General features: G+C 36.4%; 3 protein-coding genes across 5 annotated transcripts in view; 1 reads left to right on the top strand and 2 right to left on the bottom strand.

Moving 5' to 3' along the window:
- Positions 1-9,754, bottom strand: LOC121326706 (alpha-galactosidase A-like). The gene is made up of 8 exons (XM_041270106.1): positions 9,745-9,754; positions 8,671-8,821; positions 3,960-4,134; positions 3,620-3,797; positions 3,417-3,511; positions 2,669-2,830; positions 2,314-2,511; positions 1-2,129 (listed from the first exon to the last, which is right to left on the bottom strand). Exons 1-8 carry the CDS (start codon positions 9,752-9,754, stop codon positions 1,866-1,868), a joined length of 1,233 nt encoding a protein of 410 aa, XP_041126040.1. The 3' UTR covers positions 1-1,865.
- A 665-nt stretch (positions 9,755-10,419) lies between these two features.
- spata4 (spermatogenesis associated 4) lies at positions 10,420-14,613 on the top strand. Of its 2 annotated transcripts, none has more exons than XM_041272484.1 (6): positions 10,420-10,682; positions 10,992-11,121; positions 11,379-11,497; positions 12,098-12,318; positions 12,954-13,082; positions 13,659-14,613. In XM_041272484.1, the coding sequence occupies exons 1-6, from the start codon at positions 10,582-10,584 to the stop codon at positions 13,787-13,789; spliced, it is 831 nt and encodes a 276-aa protein (XP_041128418.1). In that variant the 5' UTR covers positions 10,420-10,581; the 3' UTR covers positions 13,790-14,613. The 2 variants fall into 2 exon arrangements, with proteins under 2 accessions (XP_041128418.1, XP_041128425.1); XM_041272491.1 differs by lacking the exon at positions 10,420-10,682 and adding an exon at positions 10,780-10,903.
- A 66-nt stretch (positions 14,614-14,679) lies between these two features.
- wdr17 (WD repeat domain 17) overlaps positions 14,680-17,652 on the bottom strand; it is a 39,647-nt gene continuing 36,674 nt past the window's right edge. For both annotated transcript variants that reach the window (XM_041223629.1, XM_041223621.1), the window contains exon 29: positions 14,680-17,385. In XM_041223629.1, coding sequence (XP_041079563.1) covers positions 17,266-17,385 — 120 coding nt within the window. In that variant the 3' untranslated portion in view covers positions 14,680-17,265. The remainder of the gene's footprint in view (positions 17,386-17,652) is intronic.

Raw genomic sequence — 17,652 nt, 5'->3', positions numbered from 1 at the left:
TAGGCAATTTAAAAGCTGTAACAGATGCAACATATAGAATATGAACAACCAAAGCTATTTTGGATTGTCACTGGATGATTTTGTGTCAGTAAAGCTTTATGTTACATATTGCCTGTAGCTAATTGCTAATAACTTCATTATTGGTGGTGCCAGAAGTTAAAAAAAGTAAGCTTTAATATGCTTTAAAAATAAAAGCCAACTTCTCCTCTAACTTTAGATAAATCATAGACAAGCTAATTGCTCTTTACTAATTTTAACTTAATTTAAAATCAGGTGTATAACAAAACTGCCATACTTTTCACAATGCCTTATTTTCTGTTTAAATAATAAACATGAATACAGGTACGGTATATCAAAGTGTACACTTTAAAATTAAAAATATACTGTACGTAATTTGGTAGATTAATATGGTTTGTCTGCTCACATCAGACACTAAAAGGCAATTCATCTTGATAATCATGTGCACTATAATTTTAATTGTAAATATTTTCTTGTACTTTTAAGATTTCCATATGCCACTAGTGTAAGTTCTTACTCATTACTTTTTATAACCATTCAGTTATGCCAGAACCAAAATACTTTACAGTTATGTTGTGGTAATATATTAACAGCATCTTTCATTCTTTTTGACATTGTTCTACATTTAGTAACAGGTTTTAGCACACATGTACATTGAAATAAAGTGCTATATATTTTGGCATTATCTTCCACATTTAATACAGGCTGCTATTGTTGCATTAAGCCACCCTGTTCTACAATTTTTTTCTTAATTATTTAGCCATGTAGTGGTTTGTTAGAATTCTAAATTTTTATCAGGATTCTAAAATGCAGCAATTTAATATAAACTTTACTTGTACTACTATTTAGCTGGCACCAAGTTATCAATTATAATTTTTATTTATTTTTTGGTTGATATGGATGTTTTATTTTTGAACTGTGTATTGTGTTCACCTGGTACTACACTCAGTTACAACTATGTTTAGTGATCTGGCATATCTCTGTGTTTCCATCTAAAATTCATAAACTTATTTCCCCAGCATTTTTCAGTAGTTCAGAAAAAAAAAAAAAAAAAAAAACACACACAACACTAACCAAACATTTGCACAGATTGATTTTTTTTTTTTTTTTTTATTGATGATTATGTGACATGAAAGAAGACACATGAATAGCCTCAAACCTGCTTAGTTTGAGGGGGCACTACCTGGCCAAATGGACAAGGCAGTAAACCCTCCACAGCCAGTTAGATAATGGTGCAAATGGGACTTTATCTGATTGGCACTTAATGTGAGTAAACATAATTTGTTCAATGTAGTAATATTAATTAGTGGGTAAAGTCCCAGTTTTGCCACGTTTAAGGGTGGCTGTATTTATATAGTGTATAACAATATTTTACATAATAAAATTAATCTGGGTGTTTAACATTAGCAACATGCCCTTCAGGGTGTTTTGTAAATACTACTAAAACCACCATAAGAGTGTACACCAGTTCAGCTCACAGACCACACTCCTGAAACTTCAACCTCCAGTATTCACCTTCAAGGTTTTCAAGAGTGGTGTTGCAATGTGGCTCAACTGATGATTTTCACCCTTCAGAATATAACGTTAGAAGTTTTTTCTGCCAGATCTCACCTACAGTCTGTACCTTTCCTCATCCCAAAGGATCCTGGTGGTCAAAGATTCAAGACTGGTGTTTGTGATTAAATAATACACTGTCTATATGTTACAGTTAGTTAGATTTAAATAAACAGTCCATGTACTGTAGACTTAGATATGTTATTTGTTATTTTCAATCATGTCAAATCATTGTAATATATTTCAAATGATTAGGACACAGGTGTGTTTTGAATTCTTATTGTCGATTAGTTTTAAAATGGTTCCACACGCAACATAACACTTCCAGTGGGATTGACAGTGAACTGCAACACTGCAGTTAGATTCTTTCTACCCCACTGCTCGTAGGTCGGGAGGATCTGAGTGACCATGCAAGACATTTTACAAGTACTGTCCACCCCTAGGTCTTTCAAGATGATAGCAATACTACGGGGTCCTCCAATTTCCTCCCTGTTAAGGAAGACAAGAGCAAAACTGTTGCCAGATAGCTCCCTCTTCCAAATGTCAAGGTTGTTGCTCTGTGAAACACAAATACACAAATTAAACACCATTCACTGAAGAACAACCTCTGTTTTATGTCTCCAATGTATACAGTGCAAACCCAACGATGCTCAACTCTTGGCTGTTCGAAGAGAACATACGTTGATATCAGCTTTCACTTGCAGTTGAAATTAGCCTGTAAATCTGTAAAACCAAACTAACCTTGCTGATCCTCTGACCCTGAGCTCCCAGTGCATCTTGGTTTACAGCAATTACATACTTGTTCTGAAGAAGAGACTTGGAAAAACCATCTATATTTCTTAAGTCATTGGACATTATCAGAGGCGATGCCATAATGGCCCAAATTGCCATCTGGGTCACTGCCTGGTTATGGCTCAGTCCAAAGTTCCCTATAACAAGCTGTAAAAGATGATCAAAGTCAGTTCATGTGTTTTTTAGAGCCGATTCAGAAGATTTAGAGTATATAAAAATCAACACAATGTATACATAGTGTTGTAAATTCAAATGTATCAAATACCAGAACTATTAAGAAAAAGCTTTTGTTTTTCATACATACCATGTCTGGATCGTTCCAACCGCCAGGTCCAGCAGCAGGCACAATGATTTCCTGATGATCTGCAGCCCAGTCTATGGCACTCTTAATGCTACTCCATGAATCATAAATATCAGCAAAATTTCTCCAGCTGTTGCAGTACTGCCGCACTGCTGTATAATTTGGCTTTAAGAAAAAAAAAAAATGCAAATCTATGTTCCTTATAGCAATCTGTTTTATATTTAAATGTATCTAGGAGTATAACTTCACAATTGATGCAATTTAAAATTGTACATTAAAGCCCTCTCCTTCATTTATGTAATTTTATGCTATTTATAGTGCTCAAATGGCCCTTTTGCCTGAATACGGTTGTTCTGTATAGCTCAATAATCACATCCACCATGCCCTGCATACTGATCCAAATGAAATGTGTAAAATAAACATCCTGCTCACTGAAAAAGTATTTATTACCTTTATGGATGCCAAAAATGTTATATGCAATTATACCTGTGATTTATAAAAGTTTGTAGTATGAATGCAAGAGCTGTTTGTCAAAATGTGTATTTTTTATTTTTTTTCCAGGTTATCATTTACAAATTTAAAATATAATAACAATTACTGGATCAAATAATTTTACAATACAATTTACAGAACTAAATATCTTAATACATTTATATTACTCATAAGAGAGTGGAGGAAAGGCTTTATATTCAGTACTTAGGTGGTACGTTTGTCATAAAATTGAGAGATTCCCTGATATCAGAAGCAATACCTGCATACCACCTTCCCAGGTGTATAAAGGCCATTCACAGGAATAAACTATGTCTCTTCCAGTCTTGTTTAATGCGTTTGACATGTCAATATATCCTGGTTCAACAGACAAGAAGCAATATGGTCAGCAAAGTAAACTATAAACATATTTAGAAATGTTTGCTGAAGACCATTTAAAATAGTAAACTGAAGATGGTGTTTTACCTTTAACAAGCTGATCCAGATTGTCAAAGTTGCAGCCATCAAACTTTAGAAGGTCAATTCCCCATTCTGCAAAAGTCTTAGCATCTGTGTCATAATAACCAAGGCTACCTGGATAGCCAGCGCAAGTTTTGTGACCCACATCTTCATAGATACCAAGCTTGAGGCCCTTAGAATGTACCTGGGATAATAAATAAATACAAAATGTAATGCTAATTAACATTTTACTGTGCTTTAACATGTGTCCACACTGAAGTGTACTAATAATGATATCTTACTGTGCAGTATACCCAACTATTATGTAAAACAGTGTATTATACACGTTTCCATTCAATTAACTTACGTAGTCTGCAAGTTTTTTTATGCCGCTTGGGAATCGTTTGGGATCAGCTTGAAGGCGTTTCTGAGAATCTCTGTCTTTAGCAAGCCAGCAGTCATCAATACAGATATAGTCATAGCCAAGTTCCTTCCACCCTTCACTTGCCATGATATCGGCCATCTGCATATACAGCTGTTCACTGGAATGGATTGGAGAGATGTCATGATAAAATGCTAGCTGACATAAATCACAAAAGAAAATAATGCACAAATACATTTCTGAAATAACTGAAAATGCCATAAGTTCATTGTTGTTAGTTTAGTAAGTCTATAATTGTATTTAAGTTTTCATTGTAACTAATAATTCAAGTCATTCACAATGTAATTCCCTAAGATCAAGAAATCAAACAAAGTATTGTACAGTAGCTAACTGTAGTGATGATGATAAATATAGCTGTGTGTACAGAAGTTCTAGAAAGTGCTAAATCAGCAAATAAAAGGGCTGAGAACCGTAAAACATTTAATTTCCAAAACTTAGGTTACTTACTGTAATCCTGGTTCCTTGAAAGAGAAAACAACCACCAACCAATACTTTTGGGATATGCCTACCTTAGTCCCGCCTACCGAGGGATTAAACAGTTAACCTGCGGAGACCATTTTCTCTTTTGCATCAAACCCGTTAGGGCGACCGATGCGATCTTGCTGGTTAGTGGTCATCTTTTCTTTTATGGAACCTGAGTTGTGGTAAGTAACCTAATGTTCCCTTTCAATTCGAAGACGACCACCAACGTGGGAAAGTATACCAGAGCAGTCGCGAGGGAGAAGGAATGGCAGCAGATGAGGGATGCATCAGAACTGCATAACCCAAGAGTTAGCGGTAAGAGCATGCAACCTCATGGACCCTAATGCCTAATGAAAGCACGGAAGGATCTACCACATTAAGGTGGTAGAACCTGGTGTAGCCCAGCTAGCCACATTACAAATGTCAATCAGTGAAGCTCCTCTAAAGATAGCCCATGACACAGCCACACCTCTGGTAGAATGCGCGGCCACACTCCCAGTTGGGGTATGCAGGTATTAGTACATTCAATCGAGACTGTATCCACAATCCAATGGGACAGTCATTGCTTAGAGAAGGCTTGACCTTGTCCTTTCACCATGACAGACGAAGATCTCTCAATGCCCTAACATGGCAGAAGTAATTCAATTTCCAGTCCATCTCCTCCGCAAAAGGAGGGGGATGGGATGCCTCTAGTTCCATTGAGTACCACGTCTAGACTCCATCCGGGGAGGACGACCTTCTTAGGAGGATGTAACCACCGAGCACCCTTCAGAAAACGGATTGCTAGTATATGAGTGCCCAGGACATTGAGTCAATGGGGACATGGCATGCAGACATTACTGCTAGGTACACTTTCAACGTAGACAGGGATATACCCACCTGTAACAGATCTTGCAGAAACTGCAAAATAGTTGCTATAGGGTAATAAATGGGGTCATGACCTCTGGTCATGCACCAATTTTAAAAATACTTCCACTTGTAGGCGTGCAATGCTCTTGTGGAAAAGGCCCTAGCATTCTGCAGTGTACTGACAACTGTGTCTGAAAGCTCTAAGGCGGACAGACAGTCCTGTTCAGGGGCCAGACCCACAGTTGGAGCGCTTTGGGCCACTCGTGAGCTGTGGAGGGAGAACCACTGGGTCGGGTCATCTCTGCCGTGGCACTTCCCTGAAGTGTTCCTAAATGTACTGTACCACCTGAGGGTGCAGTCGCCAATCTGACAGGTGAGGACCTGAGAGAGAGCAAGAGAGAGAAAGAAAGAAAGGTCTGCTGCCCAGTTCGTCACTCCCAGGAGATGAACAGCTCAGAGGGATAGTAAGTGCCTTTGTGCCCAGATCAGCAACTCAAAGGCTATGCGGTGTAACCCCGGGGATGGAAGCCCTCCCTGGTGGTTCACGTACACCACTACTGACATGTTGTCTGTGTGGACAAGGACATGTCTGTTTTGCAGCAAATGGAAGGAAATGTTGAAGCGTGAGGTGGACCTCTCTTTTCTGCAGGGATGTCCAGCGGCCCGACCAGTGTCCGCGGGCTCCTCTGCCTGCCCAGACTGCCCCCCAACCAGAGTTGGATGCATCTGTCGTCACCACTTGACAGTTGTGTATCACTCCATCCGTACGCCTTCGCTCATGTGAGAGGCCAGCCGGCCAGACAAACTGGAGAATGTGACAGTGTGCATATCCAGTGTGTATGGTGGTGAACACCCAAGTGGGGGCTGTCTGGGGCGGCGTTGGAACTACCTCCGAGACTGAGCCTGTGTTGGAATCCCAAGTCCGGCTACCTCCTGTCGTTGCGAGTAGGCCCAGCTGTTCGCTGCCGCGGAAGCCTGAAGGCGGTGCCTCAGGTCATTATGTGGGGCAGTTGGGATCGGAACCGTTTCAGTCACCATGCAAGTACAGCGGACACCAGTGTCTCATTCTCACTACCATAAAACAGGCTTGATCCCAGCAACTGGACAAGGGTGTCTAGCCTGGACTAGGTGCAGGCACACAACCGGGGCAGCATGTAGCCTCAGCGGAGTGGAGCACCGTCTACAGGCAGAGGCAACGAGGCACTGCATGCACCGAGCACTGAGGGCATTAAGCACATCAAACACCTTGTGCACTGCGTGCACGGATTCACTACACACATTGTATGCACCGAGCACCGTGTGCACCAAGCACTGTGCACACAGAAGCACCAAAGTGCCAAGGGCTGTGCGTGCACTGATGTACCAAAGCACCAGGGGGCAGATTATGCACCTACCCTAACCGCATGTAGTCACACACCTGGTCAGCGCGCAGCATACACCAGGGAGATACACAGGCTGAACAAGCATAGTACAAGCACAGGCAAAGCGGGTTTGTGTGACAGGGTCAACACACAGGTGGACACGCAACAACACTTCCTCAATAATATTTGTTTTTATTTTTATTTCGCCCAAGCTGCGTGAATGGCAGCCGGTGGAATCACACAACGGTGGGGATACAGCAAAGCGTAGTCCTGGTGGAGGAACGGTGTTCTCCCTAAGAGTGTAGGCTGAAAAGACAAACACCCTTAATCAATACTGTACATGAAGTCGCTCACACACTACAGACAGCGTATACAGATAGCCTGTAATGCAAGTGAGGCAGGCTGTGAAGAATTGAGAAGAAAGAAGTTAACAATTAGAGCTGATGATTACACAAAAGCTGTAAGCCAGCTTTCAGCACTAATGCAAGGGAACTGCACTCGACCCGTAAAAGCTCTTTCAAAAACACACTCAGTTCGGTAACAGAAGCTTAGGTTACTGTAGGTGAGAGGCAAAAGAGGAAAATGGTCTCTGTGGGTTGACTGTTTAATCAGTGGGTTATGTGGTTCTGATGCATCCCTCATATGCTGCCGTTCCTTCTCCCTCTGACTGCTCTGGTATACTTTCCCATGTTGGTGGTCATCTTCGAATTGAAAGGGAACATTAGGTTACTTACCATAACCTTGGTTCCCTAAAAGAAAAGATGACCACTAACTAGTGAGGTTGCATCGGTTGCCCTAACGGTTTCGATGCAAAAGACAAAATGGTCTTGACAGGTTGACTGTTTAATCCCTTGGTAGGCGGGACCGAGGACGTCACCCAGGGGCTTATCGGCAAAAAGAAAATGCTCAGTGAATACCTACCCAAGGCAGGCATATCCCATAAGTATGTCGGTGGTCGTCTTCGAATTGAAAGGGAGCTTTAGTTATCAACAAAAAAGAACTTTGGCATGTATAAAATAATAAAAAAAAAGTAATAAAATGTCACCTCAAAGTTAAACCATATAAAGCATGTGATCACCATTATCGGTCTGATTTTTCTTCATATTCAAATTGAATTTGCTAGTCTCATGTCCCTGGCTTGCACTTCATTATTTAATTTATACTATAACATTATCAAGAAGAACATAATTAATAGACCTCACGATATGATTGGAAGTTTTGTTTGAGCTAAAGAGAATAGCAAAATTGTGCAATTTGTTTATTTTGCTCTTTTATATGAAACAATTCAAGACTGTCAAATCACAAGTCAAAGTTATCTACTTTCACAATGTCAAACAAACCTGTTAAAATTAAATTTCCAAGACAAATATCATACAGTATACCAGATTTTCAGTGAAAAGGGTGCACTTTTTTTCAATTCATTAGCACTATAGCAACTCTGAAGCAGTTGAAATTGCTGTGTTAATCAAGACAAAATTGGCTGGTGACACTACCAAGATAAAACTTTTTTTTTTTTTTTTTTTTTTAAATAGACATGGTCCAGGACGTTAAACAGAATATGAGTTAATAAATACTTAATTTGAATTATTAAAAAATAATAGCACCAACACAATATAATACATGAGTCTGCTGTTAACTTGCTGAGCACACTGCTACAGTTTTGTAAAAAGAAAATGTGAATACAATCGCAAAACTGGGACTGTTTAACAACTTCACTGTTTCCAACCAGGACAAAAAATGCAAGCTGAAAAATGGGACAATCCCAGTTTACCCGGGACTTCTGGTAACCCTATTTTTTTGTGGTTAGGTGATACTATGAAAATGTGATACGCCTTACTGTTAGATTTCACCAATGACCCTGTTTTACAGCATCTAAACTTGTACCAACAATTGCTGTAATAAAAGTGAAGCAGACATGTTGCAATGGCATTTTAAAAATGTAATTTTAAAATAAGTTTCTTTACCTGATACAATTTTTTGGATCATTTGTGCAATCCGTATTGCACAAAAATCGCTCCCAATGCAACCAGCCCATTGTTGGTGTGAGTGCTAATCCATTGTTTAAGGCATCTGCTGGTTTGGTGATGATTATTGAGAGAAAAGAAAAAATGTATGCTATTTTTTTAAGCATTTTAAAATGACAGGATTGTCCCAAGAAAATGAAAGGTACTGTGACCAGCTGGTATCTGTTGATACAATCTTTGTACTTTGGCTGTATTGTCTTATATAGCCTACCTTCAGTATTGTAACTTCACCTGTGTGAACCTGAACTCTGTGAACTCTGCTTACACTCTGCTCGCCAAACAATATCTAAACATTGTAAATGTCTTGGCAATTTCTTTAGTGCTATTTGTTTAGCCTCTGTTGTATTTTGATAACATTTAGGGATGTGCAGAACAGGGCTGGTTCTATAAATTTTGGGGCCCCCTACAAAAAAAAAAAAAAAAAAAAAAGCCCCCAGACACACACACCTGATTAATACAAACAATTCATACAGCCCACAAACAACTCAAAATGTATTATTCAGCAGGTTGCATGAAAAAGACCAATCATATATGTGGTGATACTAACACACTTAATAACGAATACAATAATTAAGGTTTTAGAGACACTGATAAGCAGTAATCTTGGTCTACTAAATGTTAATTTTGATAGCTAGAACTACTGCAAATCACATTATGTGAAACCAGCCCTATATGTTGACATCACAAAACAAATATACTGTAGTGTATTTTTAATGTACAATATAACATATAAATATATATATAATATATATATATATATATATATATATATATATATATATATATATATATATATATATATATATATATATATGCATATTTCAAAACCTATGGTGCGCTGCATGTCAATATATAAAACAAAACAAAACAACAACAACAAAAACAGTTTTTAATTAATACAATACATTGCAAGGTGTCGTACAGTAGTGCAAATACGATTCAAGTAACCCATTCACAAATAGTCTCGTTGTTTACTTCCTTGGTTATTTATGATGTCTGTTTAATGTAAGTTACTCCTAGCCATTTACTTTATCAAATATAACCAGTTAATACACAAAGAAATAAAAAAACAGAACGCGTAAACTGCGAGAAATGGTAGAACCGTACACGCGCAATTTTCTATTTTGTGTATGTACGGTATTAAAAAAAAAAAAAACACAAAACAAAACAAAAACAAAAGTTCAATCTGGTTCCCCTCGTGGTCCCTGCGGGGGCAGAGTCTACGGGTGGGTAGCGCCTGCCCTGGTGCAGAAATGGAAATCTGATAACTCGTCTTTAGGGTGATTTAAAGATACCTGGAAAACATTGCAAAGAGACAAACTTAAGATTTTAATAAATAAATAAATAGACATTTCAGTGTTTGTTTAACTGAGCGACTCGGTGATCAATTATTTTGGTCTAGGAGTCAGGATAAAGTAGTAATGTAGAAAAAGACTGTAATGTAAAACCTGTAAAGCAGTCATGCAGAAAAGACTGTAAATTGTACTGAGCTGTGTCAAGTTGTATTTTATCTCTCCTGCTTTTACACTGGCCAGATTTCATTCTGCTTTAAACTAACAACGTCTAAAACTTCCCAGATACAAGCGATTTACTCGTAAGCGCGTCATCTGGTGACAAGACTATGTTACGACATTGGTTCTTACAAACAATTATTTGAATGGAGCTGTTGTCATGGAGATATAAACATTGGAACACGACAACACGATCTAAGGAACCTTGCTTCGTGGAAGTCTGATGTTATTAACAAGTTAAGCATAGTATGCATTGATATTTTATCAAGAAGCGTGATAGAAAGGTTATTTAAATACATTCTCAAAGGTTTGATTGATGCTGTGACATTTAATTTTGACAATGTCTTATATGCATACCCCTAAAAAATCGGGAATACCTCGAGAAGTGCTAAAGTGGTTACAAAGTCTTGATCTGTCGTTTTCTCCTAAAAACGCTCGCAGGTGAGTTTGTATATAGATAGATAGATAGATATTAGATAGATAGATAGATAGATAGATAGATAGATAGATAGATAGATAGATAGATAGATAGTTTTCTTGTTTTTGCATTCCGTGAGCCTTATCTTCGGTGTTATTTTATATATGACAGTACACAGTATATATTGAAATACACAGGAATTCAAGAACACCATTATGAATCTTTACACAATTCTGAAAAGCAGGTGAATATAATGTATACTATAGCTATATATGTATACAGAATTCAACCTTTTTTTTATTATTTCTGTGGTACAATTGTGTTCTTTTCAGAGACTTTTCAAATGGATACTTAGTCGCGGAAATATTCTCTTGGTACTACCCTGAAGACTTCCCAATGGATTTTTATGATAACGGAGTTTCATTACAAACAAAATTTGGGAACTGGTCACAGATCGAGAGGGTGAGAAAATGTTGCATAGGCTAAAGACCCCCCCCCCCCCCAAAAAAAAAAAACAAAACAAAACACAAAACCCATTTTTGTATTACAGAAACTTCTGCCTATTATTAAATAGCCACACGAATAAAGCAAACATAGACGCAGTTTATTGCTGAATACTGTTTCATTAAAAGTATATTAACTGAATCATAGATTATGCTGTAATAGATCTGAAGTTCTAACAACATCGGTCATTTCCGTTTGTGTCCTGCTTTTTCAAGTTCCTAGCAAAAAGAAATATCAGCCTCCACAAGGAAGTCATTGATGGGACGATTCACTGCAAACCTGGAGCTGCAGAAGTTCTGGTTCGGGAGATTTACACCATACTGACAAACAGAAAGTGAGTGCCATTAAATTACTGTTCCTTCTGCAAACTTAACAATCCAGAGCCATTTCACCTAGTATTATATATGATGTAATCTTAGCTTGAGTATGCATGATTGTGTTAAAGGTGTTTACACCTCTTACTAGCTTTTTTAGCGTTAACTGGCTCCTCTTTATTGTGCTGTCTTTAGTTTTTTTCTCTCACTTTTTTAATGTTAATTTGAGATATACACATATTTAAATATACATCACCTGCTCTGTCCTGGTATCTTTGCTGTAGGTCAGGTCTGAGGGCTGTGCGTTTGAACTACAGTTCTAGGAAGCAGAAGCAACATTATGTAAAGCATTGTTTTTGAAAATTCCAAATTGAAATATAACATGCAAGCCAAAAGACAGATGAAAATGGGAACCATTGATAATTCTGTTTCTGCTAATAAGAATGGAATATTCGGTAACAACCAAGAATCTGAGTTTCTCAGGAAACCAATGGCTAGACTGATTTGATACGGATTTACTAAATATAATATATATATATATATATATATATATATATATATATATATATATATATATATATATATATATATATATATAGTTAAATATTTTTGAATTTCAGGATTAAATCTACTCATGAAGAGGAGACTGATTTCACTGACCGTAATTACCAAGAGATGTTACCAATGGTTGCTCGATCCACAGCTTCGAAATCTATCAAAAACAACTTAAGAATCACTGAGCTTATGTCCGAACCAGACACTAATACAAATAAGCAGAAAATTCATGCTATCATCCACATGCATCTGCAACAGAGGCAGTTTGAGAGAGCAGAGAACCCCAGTAAGTGAATTGACTAATGCATGAAAAAAAAGACAATTAGATACACAGGCTGGACAAATATTAGAAACCGTTTTGTTCTGTAAATGGGTTGTTTCTTACATGATTGATTAGAGGGTATTCACTAAGAAATCCTGCCATAATTATTTCACTCCTTGCAGACCTGTAACATGAAATTAGTTCAGTCCTGGCAGCCCATGTTGGCCCTACAGTAATGGACAGCATTATCGTAGTTGTTTCTATGTTTTTTGTTCAACCCTAGTAGATGTAACTGCATGGCTATGAATACATGTTTAGCAAAATAGCCGCATGGTTGAGGATTTATTTACATGGTTTGGGTTAGGGTTATGATGTTCCGATGTAATAAATTGGCTGAAGTGACCCTGAGGGCTGTATAAAGTACAATAACAAGCCTAAAATACCTAACATTTTACCTGCCAGTTCCAACAGATATGGTAATTTACCTATTTGTTCATTTGATGCAGTTTCAAAGGCTTGTCATTATACTGGAATGTATTGTACACACAACTTTCAGACTTTCAAGCCTTGATCAAGAGATGTGTTTGGAGACTTGGTTATTTGAAGTTCAACATTAAAATTCTGCTTTCATTACCTTTCAATTAATTGTTTCTTAAAAGAACGCTTTGATATTAAGCCAACACTGGGAGAGCTTGCTGTTAGACTCCCACCAACTTCCCTGCAGTCTCAGCATTTGGACCCAGAAACCAATCTGCCAAAGCTGAAAGGAGAAATCAAGCGCTTGGCAAGTATGTTCTTTCGTACTTTTTTCATACTTTGTATAGAATAGGTCAGACAAAAAAATGAATCGTTGCATTAAAATTGCGTGCAATGTGAACCTTTTCTTTTGCCAGTGTAAATGCAAATACCGGCAGCCCACAGCTGTTTATTTAAACTTCAGTTAGAGGCATCCTACATTTTGTGAGTAAGATAACCTAGAACTATTTAGAATTACTAGTTAAGTACAGCATGCAGCACAAAAGCCTTGAATTTCTACTAAAATAGTGTTCAGATTGTTAGCATTTTCTATGACCATTCAATAGAACATTAACATGGTGTATCATCATATATGCTTGGGTGTCTACTGATCTACTAGCTTGTTTTATGGTTCTATATGATTCATACAGTATGGAAGGTCAGTGCTGAAGATAAGTCAATGTGCATCATTTTTAAAAAATAGTTTTGTGTCAGTTGGTCTGTTTTTAGAAATAATGTGTTTTTACATTTCATTTCTCAGAAATCTTTTATTTTGCTCTGAAAGAATGATTGGTGCTACTATTACATTACTAAAATGTATATTTCCATCTTGTTATTTCATATCCTAGAGCCATCACCTTCAGAAATCAGAAGCAAGAGCAACGTTCAATTCAAGGAGATTGATGTGAGACAGACTAATAAAAATGCATTGATCTCTCCTGCTGGCTTATCATCTCAAATTAAAGGAATCTACAATTGAATTAGAACCAGGTCTACAGCACTTTGGAATTCATCAACATGGAGTAACAAGAAATCACCCTTGAATGTATATGTGTGGTTCTTTTAAAGTTTTATTGAGGTTGGGGGGTTGTCTGAAATCTTTGCTTCTCATTTCCTTGCTTTCAAAGGATGGTGGGGAACATGGTTTCCAAGAAGTGCAAGAACTCCAATCTGATTGTTTCACTGGTTTATTATACAGTATAATGCAACTTATGGAAAATACATTTTCATTCATTGAAATTAGGTTTTGAAATATATTCAGAACTGTACAACATAATATATGAAATAAAGATGACAAAACTTGAAATGTGTATCACTGCTTTCGGTATGTCAAAAGACTGTAACAAAACTTTGTCTTGTAGATGTTTTAAAGGCTGTATTTTTTGACTGAATAAACCTCCATTGTACACAAGTCAGAATTTCTCAGATCCATTAAGCAGTTAGGAATCTGTCATTTTAGATGTTGTGAGAGCTCAGATGTGATAAGCAGATACCCATTAATAAAACACACACACACACACACACACACACAGATAGTCAAGTCATCTGTAAAGTGTTGGATTCCTGATTGAATAATGCACCTGATAAAGTGATGAACTAATTAGTTGATGTACAGTAGTTATAAAACTCAATATGAAGATGTCAAAAAAAGATACAACATATATCACATCATATGCAAAGTTATCTTTAAAACTATAACATTTGGAAACTGCCACTGCGATGTATTTTACTTATTAAAATCAGATATAAAACTTTTAAAATATAAATGATCTTCCTAAATGAATTTGAAAAAATACAGATTATTAGTACTCTTTGACAAAATAAAATGCATGTATTAATAACATAATTATACATATCTATAGTTCAGATTTTATTTTTTTTTTTTGTTCTGATACATGGAAAATAAATGTAGTTTCTGGGCACTGAAAACATTACATAGCACAAATGTACATTTAGATCCAACAGCAACCACACATCTTATCTCTATTAACAACAAAATGCTGAATTTTTGCAGAAAAAATGCTCAACTACTGAATAACTGTATAAATGATGTAACAAAGCAAAAGTATTCTTTGGCAAAAACACTTTTTATAAAGCATGCCAATCGATGAAAACAGTTTCATATTCCTTCCCACTGACTAAGCCAGGGTATTTCTGCATTGCCTCCTATAGTATATGTTTATTTAAAAATAAAATTAAGGTTATTAACTGTTTTCCCACATTGCACTCTTCATTTTTTAAATAACAAAACTACCGCACATATATGTAAAACCCTATATCTAATTATTTTAATTTTGCAAAACTTTATTTTGTGGTGATGCTGTTTGTTCCTTAACAACTACCTGGAAAAGGTGGCTCTTGAATAGTCTCATCTTTATTAAGGCACATCTTCAACATTTATAATTTAGTGTATCAAGCCTTTCTTCATATACATTGTGAAGGAATATATATGCTGTATATACTGTACACTAATCAGCATATACCACGAGTGATCACAGCTATTATGTAAATCTTGCACCCTAAGGCAAAGAAGCTACTGTTTTATCTCTATATAACACTTACATGAGTTATCCTGCAGATGTAAAATAAAAACTAATTCTATATATAAAATGTAAAAAATGAATGTAAAATCTAAACATTGACTTCTTTGTTGCTACAAATTTAATGATCAAAGTCAGATTAAAATGCAAATATAATCTAAAGGATTTCTTTTATCGCAAGATGGTAAAGATTAAGATCATGCATGATTGTATTTAACATACATCTTTAGGCCTACATATCTGACAAAGTAATTGAAGTTATATAAACTGCTTTTTATTAGGTTATTTACTAGAATAAGTAATTGATGATAACTGACTGTTAGACATGTGTATGTCCATTGTTAAGTACTGTCTTTCAACTCGAGCAAAAATTACGGGCCTGATATTCAAAGGCTGCGAAATCATGCAACTTTTATGCAACTCTGCGAATATCTTGCATATATTTGTATATCTGTGAAATTCAAAAGGGAAATTAATCGCAACTCAGACTACACCCCAAATGATGCAGTGCAATTTGTGTATGAGGTGAGCCAATGGCTCAAAGTGTTCAAAACCATAGAATGGGCAACTTTATGGAAAAGGAGATTATAATGTAACTGACAATGTTTTAGGGGAAAAAAAAAAAAAAAATTCTTGTTTGGAAAGGGAAAAACTAAAAAAATCCAAGGGTGACAATTATGTGGTATTGTTTTGCACTAAACAATGCAAAACATACGCAAAACTATGCCACATAATTACACCATCATTACTGTGTACACATTGAAAATAGTTATCATTACATGAGTTTTCATATCAAAACACTTCCGGCCCAAGACAAACCTTTGCAGACGTGACACTAAATCAATGAGAAATGTGTAATTATACTATACGATTAAAGAAGTATGATCTCATAGAATACTAAAATGTTTTTTAATATTTAAAGGCAGAGTAACCGTGTGGTATAGTTTTACACTGTTTTAGTGTCCTGCCCGGGCAGTTTGGTCTTAATTCGGGTTTCCTCCTCTCCCCAGATAACATAATGCTGTTTCAACTGTTCCACAGTATATAGATGATATTAAAATATATATTTAGTATGATTTGAAATGTGATTTAAAGAAAAAACTTCTCAGATTTGAATATTTTGCAAATCCACTGGTGGATGACTTGTCTTACAGCAATTTCCATAGAGGTTGTGGAAGGTATTAGAGGCCATTACATAATTGGGAGCACTCTGGGTACAGCTAAACCAGCAGTGCCTCCAACATCTGTTTTTACTGTACCAGTATCTGAAACTGTGATGCTAGACCTACCTTTTGGTGCTGTTCCGGCTGTATATATAGATCTCTAAAGAACAACAAGTTGTATGTATATTTTTTGTTTAAACTTTGTACATTTCAAAATTCCAGCACAGTATTTGTTCCCTCTATTTTTTTTTTTACTGTTGCTGTTTTTCAGTCAGCATTCAAGAACACACATATCAAAATCCTATCTTGACTAATTACAAACATTCACACTCAATCACCCTTTAAATTAGATAAGTGAAGTCAAATACATGCAACAAATTTGTCCCCAACATTATAAAACATTGGACTCATTCACAACTCCTCCACAGTTGAGGAAAAATCCCTGCAACTGCCCCTGTGAAACTCGTATCTCTTTTGATTATCTGTCCCTAAAATCACGCCAGATTGTATTTTAAACATACTAATTTGCTTAATGTGATGTTTATTTGCAATGCATCTTTACTTTGTATAACTTATTGTTCAAGTTTAATAACATTATGAATAATATTTTTCTTTGTACTTTGCAACAAATCAGTAACACGTCTTAACTTGCATTACATGGCACTCATTTGTCCTTAAGTTAATATGACACTGCAGTAACCTGTGGAAATCCCTGCAGGGCACTGTGAACTGCAGAGACCAGAAAGCTTCCTTTAAAATGGATTGAGACGAATTCCTGTCCCTAGTGGTGAGAAAGGATTTACTTTTGCCCACATTAAAGCATCATTCAATGAAATTGCTGATTTGCCATCTTCGAGGAAAAATACAGGACCCTGAAAAACAGACAAGTTCTGTAAACTTCAGATTTCATTTAAGTTTTTTCTTAAATGACATTTTTTCTAAGAAATATTATGTGAGAATTCTTCTTACAAAACAACAATGGCCATGTTTACAACAGAAAAAGACTGGTATATAAATATTGTCTTTCCAGTTTAGCGAGGGACTATTATAGGGAACATATTTAGGGATTGAAAGCAGTGATACAAAGGGTAAATACTTCCAAAAAATTAACCTATTCATAGTTTGGAGAAAATAACACA

This window comes from Polyodon spathula, chromosome 2 (assembly GCF_017654505.1).
Source record: "Polyodon spathula isolate WHYD16114869_AA chromosome 2, ASM1765450v1, whole genome shotgun sequence".
NCBI lineage: Eukaryota > Metazoa > Chordata > Actinopteri > Acipenseriformes > Polyodontidae > Polyodon > Polyodon spathula.
This window is presented reverse-complemented; position numbering and strand designations above follow the sequence as displayed.

Bases quoted from the DNA above. Each gene is read 5' to 3' on its own strand.
- LOC121326706 (XM_041270106.1), bottom strand. The intron at 3,512-3,619 runs GTAAAACACCAT...CTGTTGAACCAG, and splicing joins TCTGGATCAGCTTGTTAAAG to GATATATTGACATGTCAAAC. The intron at 2,512-2,668 runs GTATGTATGAAA...CATCTTTTACAG, and splicing joins GTTGGAACGATCCAGACATG to CTTGTTATAGGGAACTTTGG.
- spata4 (XM_041272484.1), top strand. From the start codon at position 10,582: ATGTCTTATATGCATACCCCTAAAAAATCGGGAATACCTCGAGAAGTG. The intron at 10,683-10,991 runs GTGAGTTTGTAT...TGTTCTTTTCAG, and splicing joins TCTCCTAAAAACGCTCGCAG to AGACTTTTCAAATGGATACT. The intron at 13,083-13,658 runs GTATGTTCTTTC...TTCATATCCTAG, and splicing joins AGAAATCAAGCGCTTGGCAA to AGCCATCACCTTCAGAAATC.